This window comes from Lolium perenne, chromosome 1 (assembly GCF_019359855.2).
Source record: "Lolium perenne isolate Kyuss_39 chromosome 1, Kyuss_2.0, whole genome shotgun sequence".
NCBI lineage: Eukaryota > Viridiplantae > Streptophyta > Magnoliopsida > Poales > Poaceae > Lolium > Lolium perenne.
In genome coordinates, this window is record NC_067244.2 from 595,106 (window position 1) to 601,266 (window position 6,161).

Sequence of the window (6,161 nt, forward strand, 5' to 3'; positions counted from 1 at the left end):
CCCATGTGGCGCCCCTAGCCCTGGCGCCACACACCCATCCGACGTGGCCCGTCGACGCTGAGCTGGTGACCCCGATCCGACGTGGCAGCACGAGTGGCGCCGCTCTAGCCGGCGCCACACTTTGAAAGTGTGGCGCCCGTGGCAAGGGCGCCACACATTCACTTAAGTTTGGGCCGCGCGCGCGCCCCCAGCCCGACCCTTCTTCTTTCTTTCTTTCTCTTCTCTTCTCCTCCCTCCCCCCCAGCCCGGTTCTCTCTCTCCTCCCTCTCCGCCCACCAAATCCACCACCAAATCGTCAGATCTGTCCGTGGAGATCGTTCCCCATCCATTTGTCAAGGTAATCTCCTTCAAATCTTCTTCATTCATCCACTAATTTCATAGATCGGGCTAGATTTGGACATGAACCCTAGACATGTTTTTTTTCTTTTATGTACTCTATATTGTATTGTTTGTGTTGGAGATGGTAGCCTCGTGTATGCATGTGTTTGAACCATAGATTTGTAGAAATCTACATATGAAATTTCACATGTATGTATATGAACTCTATGTATGTATGTGTATGTATGTGTATGAACCCACATGTATGCCTAGTATTTGTGATGGAGTAACTCATATTTGTTAGTGGAATGGATCGTAATATGGTTTCAAACATGTAGGATGGCCGGTCCCGGTGGACGGGGAAGGGGCCGCCGCGGTCCTGGGCGCCCCCCGGGCCGGGGAAGGGGCCGCCGCGGTGGAGCAGCAAGGGCCCCACGGTCACCGTCACCTGCATCCTCCTCGTCTTCGCATGAGGAACGCTGCTTCGAGTTCCTCCTCCGCATCGACAACGACCCACTCGGCATCAAGCGGCTACCGGACAAGTTCGCCGAGTTCGTCGACGGCCACGAGCCGGCGCACTTGCAGCTACGGGAGGCTAGCTGCAACTTCTGCCGCTGGTCCGTGGAGGTCCTGTTCGACGGGCAGGGCAAGATGTACCTGCACACGGGGTGGGACAAGTTCGCCCGTGACCTCCACCTCGAGCCCGGCTGCCAGCTCACCTTCCTGTACGAGGGGGACGGCGAGATGATCGTCAAGGTGTTCGACGACACGGCCTGCCGTGTGCACTACCCCCACACCGGCGAATCCGGCTCCGACACCGATAGTTAGATCGTCGAGTGTTGTCAACTCTATCTTCGTTGCTTCGTGTTGTTTGAATGCTATCTTAAATTGTATCAAACTATGTGCTATGATGTTAGGTATGATGATGTTATGTCCATGATGTGTGTACAAAATGGCTGTTGATATGATGTGTGTATGACATAGCTTTTGACATGATGACAGTTTTGTTGGAATATGGTAGGATTTTTCATGGTTTTAACACATATCAATGTGTGGCGCCCTTCCCACTGGCGCCACATTGCATAGTGTGGCGCCCGTGGCATCGGCGCCACACATGCATGTCTAATTGTCCAAAACATACTGTAAGACAAATCGTCTGGGACTTAGCCGTTTTGGCGAGGCTCTTTGTGTGGCGCCGATGCCACGGGCGCCACACTAGCATGTGTGGCGCCAGTGGGAAGGGCGCCACACAAAGAGGGTCGCCAAAACGGCTAAGGACTTATCGTCCGGAGGCCCTGGATGTTTTCGACCCAGTAGTTCATATAAGTTGGCATGTGTGGCGCCGATGCCACGGGCGCCACACTAGCATGTGTGGCGCCAGTGGGAAGGGCGCCACACATTGACTTGTGTTAAAACCATGAAAAATCCTACCATATTCCAGCAGTTTTGACAACAAGAAGATTGCACTGAATATGTACCACACATTGACACAGCATAATGGTTCAAATGACAAATAAGGTTCGACGACATCAAGGTTTCAATTACAATAAGGTTCAACGACACGAAGGTTCGAGAAGATCAAGGTTCACACAACATAAAGGTTCGACAAGAAGAACATAGCCAAAGGGACATCACTGCGTCGCAAAGGCTCCCTCCCCCCTTGCCTTCTTCTTCTTAGCTTCTTCAGCCAATTCTTTCCATCCCCCTAGCATAATGGGAACACATACACACATGCGTTCATTAGTTACCATAATCAACATAATCTACCCATACAAACTAGCACACTACCATTTCTTCTACTTCAACAACCCTAACATCCAACCAAATCCATCTCCACCCTCAAATCAACCAAATCCACATCTAGGGTTTCACATATACATTGGAGCAAATACACAAAATCAATGGATGAAAAGAGGGGAAATGGAGGAGATTACCTCAAGCAACGAGTTGGGAACGATCTCCACGGACAGATCTGATGATTTGGTGGTTGATTTGGTGGGGGGGAGAGAGGGGGAGAGAGAAAACCGGGCGCCTTTGAAAAGAGAACAAGAACAGAGGGAGGAGAAAGAAGAAGGGTCGGGCTGGGGGCGCGCGCGCGGCCCAAACTTAAGTGAATGTGTGGCGCCCTTGCCACGGGCGCCACACTTTCAAAGTGTGGCGCCGGCTAGAGCGGCGCCACTCATGCTGCCACGTCGGATCGGGGTCACCAGCTCAGCGTCAACGGGCCACGTCGGATGGGTGTGTGGCGCCAGGGCTAGGGGCGCCACATGGGCATGTGTGGCGCCCGTGAGGGGGGCGCCACACAAAAGGGTTAGATCCGTGAAATAGTTTCGCCGGAGGGTCAGTCTGTGCTATAGTTTGACAAAAGGGTTATTTTTGTGCAAATCGCCCCAAATCCATGATGCACCAGTCGGGACCCACCACGTAGCAATGGTACAAGTTGGAAAATAGCTACGCCCACCCAGAAGCACACCAAAGAATAACCACGCACAGGTAAGATACTCAGCAACTGCATAACATCCCCATAAGTACACACGAAACCTAGACGGATGCAAGGGAATACACGTGTTAGCAAATGACATAGGCACAAAATAAATCCAAAAATCTGAGAAAAATGAAGCTGTTATGGTTTAGTATAGTAGTTATCAAGCGGAAACAATGATGCACCTGTGCTATTGTAAACAAACAATGGTCCCTAACAAGCACACATGTCCGAGCTAGCTCATTGTGGTCAATCATTGATCGAGGTTTTCCGGTCATGGACACACACATCGTTGACAATGTGGACATTGGATGGATGATATGGTGGACATATTCAATATATAAGTATTGTAAGGACATCAGAGTCACATCAAGTTCAACGTTCATATTATAATCAGTGCCACCGACGGCTACTTCGACATCATCAATCGCTCCACCGTAACATGTATTCCAATGGGATGGATTGAGGGGTATGTATGAATAGCGGGATTTGTTCATCCGCGTGACAAATAGATACAACGGGCCCACTTGGTGAGATTACATCCACTTCACAATGTATGACTAGGTCATGAGGATAGAATCACACGGAGCGAGTTGAATAAGCCTTGTCGGTAACGGGATCGACCTAGTGATTCCGATGATCATGTCTCGGACAAGTGCCGATATCAACGATAAAGGGAATAGGACTCAACGTAATTGAACCCTTGGTGATTATTGATCGGAGAGCCGTCTCGATCTGTTTTATTCCCGAACCGTAGGGTAACACACTTAAGTGTTCAACGAAACTAAAGACTTTCGGATTCGTTGTTATTGAGAGAGAAATCCGGAAAAGTGTTCCGGGGTATTTGAAGGGTGTTCGGAGAAGTCCAGGAGCTATCCCGTATTATTGGCAATTAAAAGATATATTTAATATGTTAATTAAATAAATTACTAAATAAAATATATTTAATTAATTAAAAATGTTTTTTTATTCAAAAGCTCCCCACCCTAAATGGGCCCTGTCCCGTCCACAGATGGAGGACACTGAAGGCTTGCACCCCTTTTGTCGTTGCCTAATCGACGGTACCCCGGAGGAGGGATCCTCACGAGGGGGAGAAGAAGTAGGGGCCATAGGGCGGAGTGCTCTCGGGACGGTGGTACGCGAGTTACCCAGCTTCGGAACACCTGCACGATGACAGGGCCTACTGCTGCTTGTCTGGAATTATCTGGGCGCTTTCGCGTTGTTACAATGAGTTGTGGTTGTGCCTCTAGGGCTCCCGGGATCCGGCTTATAAAGGCGCACGGATCTAGGGTTTACATGGAGAGTCCTAGCCGGATTACAGATAGCCTAACTACGGTACAATATCTTGCCGTGCACGTCACGGATCCGCCTTCCATACATGTCGTACTGGATCCGGGTTCCTCATGGGCCTCCCTGGATCCGGGTCACTCCTAGGTCGGTGCGGATCCGGCCTGCTGATCCTGGGCTGGACTTCTTCCTTCACGATCAACAGCAACTGGGCCGCCCGATGGGCCACATGCCTCATCACCGTCTGTGGGCCACCCGGGCTTGCCGGATCTAGGCACTGTCGATGGTACACCCATGAAGTATACCCACAACAGTAGCCCCCAGAGTTCTCCGAGTTTCGCCAGCAGTTTCCGCCATGCTTGTTTCTTAGGTTTCCGGCATCGTCGGCAACGCGGAGAAACTTGAAGAGCTCAAACTTTGCATTTTCTTCTTTTTCCAACTTATAGCCGGAAAATGCTCTCATCCTGCGGGACTTCATCCATCGACGTTCCAAAGAACATTTCCGGGTTACTCCCTGCTTGCGAACAAGAGCCAACTTATCTTCACGCAATCACCCGGAATCTTAAAAGACTCAAACGGTTCCGCCAATTCTGGCGCTATTTTCGCGCGATTTGCGCGGTAACTTATCTCTAGCCATTTTTACCGCTAGGGTTTGGGACACGTGTCACGCATCCAACGGCGCGACGCTTGCGTTCCGACCACAGGATGCGGAACACGAATCTTATCCCCTCAGCCTATAAATATCAGCCGTCGACCCCTTCTCACCCCATTCACCCCCTTTTCACCTCTCCTCCGAGCGCCGCCCGCGAGCCTCTTCTCCGCCGCGCCGGAACCTGCCGGAAAGTCGCCGGAGCATCGCCGGAGCAAGCCCTCCGCCGCAGTGTTCTTCGTGTTCTTAACTCCGGCGAACCACCGCGCGGAAAAACTCGTCGCCGGCAACCCCGACCACCGCACGCGCCATTACGGTAAATCCTCGAGCTCAAACTTCGCGCCGTAGTTGGTAGGGATGAACTTGGGGAAGACGAATTGAGATCCGACTAAGGAAAGTTTCCGCCAACCTTTTTTTTTCTTTTTTTTTTTTTCTTCAGATGTCTTCGACGACTCCGCCTCCGAGCTCGGAACCGATCATGGCGACGCCCCTTTCCTCCGCCCCTCCTCCCTTTGTTCCCATCAGGCTGGATCCTACAAAGGATTCCGGCAAGGAGGCCGAGGGGACCTCTGCTCACCGGAGACAACATCCGAGGCGGGTCAGACGGAGCAGCAAACAGAAGAGGCTGCCAAGAAATCAAAAGCTCGGAAGCGCGACTCCGAAGCTAAGGGGAAGTGGTGGCCCTGTACCACCACCGAGATGGAGTTAAGAAATCTCGAGTCAGAGGGCTTCCTGCAACCCGGAAGCTGGAGAACAGTTCCAAATGAACCAGCTCCGGCTCCAAGGGACAACGAGATGGTGCTGACGAAGGCACTGGTGGAGCGCGGATTTTCGTTTCCGCCTTCAGATTTCTTCCAGGAGATTCTGAAGACATACGGACTCCAACCTCACAACATATCTCCGAACAGCGTGCTCGCCATCAGCAACCACGTTGCTCTCTGCGAAGGCCACCTCCGGGTAACCCCAGAGCTCTCTCTCTTCCAATACTACTTTTCTGTCAAGAAGGAGAAGATCCGCCAAACTTCCGAATTGGCGACTTGCGGATCCATCACCTTCATCATCCGCCCGGGCCGCATTTACCCCCCCACCGACCGCCACGAATCCGCGAGATACTGGTCTGGGGGCTTCTTCTATCTGAAGGACGTCTCCGACCCTGCGAGCGACAAGAAGCTACCACCTTTCAAGAACTGCCCCGCCACCGAGCTTCCGTCTTGGTCGCACTGCCCCCACTTCTCCGACTCACCTCAGCTGACCCGCGCTGTCAGGCGGATCTGCAAGCTTACGGAGGAGGGGCTAACGGGAAAAGACCTAACCCTCTCGTGGTTTACGAAGCGGATCCAGCCGCTGCAACATCGGGACCGCCTGATGTTTGAATACACAGGGCGCGACGATCCGATGCGCGCCACCAAGGATAACCTCTCCGCC

At 52.0% G+C, this 6,161-nt stretch overlaps 1 protein-coding gene across 1 annotated transcript; it reads left to right on the forward strand.

Annotated features, from left to right (window-relative positions):
• Positions 1 to 277: 277 nt before the first annotated feature.
• On the forward strand, positions 278 to 1,217 carry LOC127295596 (B3 domain-containing protein Os03g0212300-like). Its single transcript, XM_051325868.2, has 2 exons — positions 278 to 337; positions 657 to 1,217. Exon 2 carries the CDS (start codon positions 658 to 660, stop codon positions 1,144 to 1,146), a length of 489 nt encoding a protein of 162 aa, XP_051181828.1. The 5' UTR covers positions 278 to 337; position 657; the 3' UTR covers positions 1,147 to 1,217.
• The last annotated feature ends 4,944 nt before the right edge of the window (positions 1,218 to 6,161 follow it).

What these genes read in the sequence shown, in the direction of transcription:
- LOC127295596 (XM_051325868.2), top strand. Translation starts at nt 658, where the DNA reads ATGGCCGGTCCCGGTGGACGGGGAAGGGGCCGCCGCGGTCCTGGGCGC.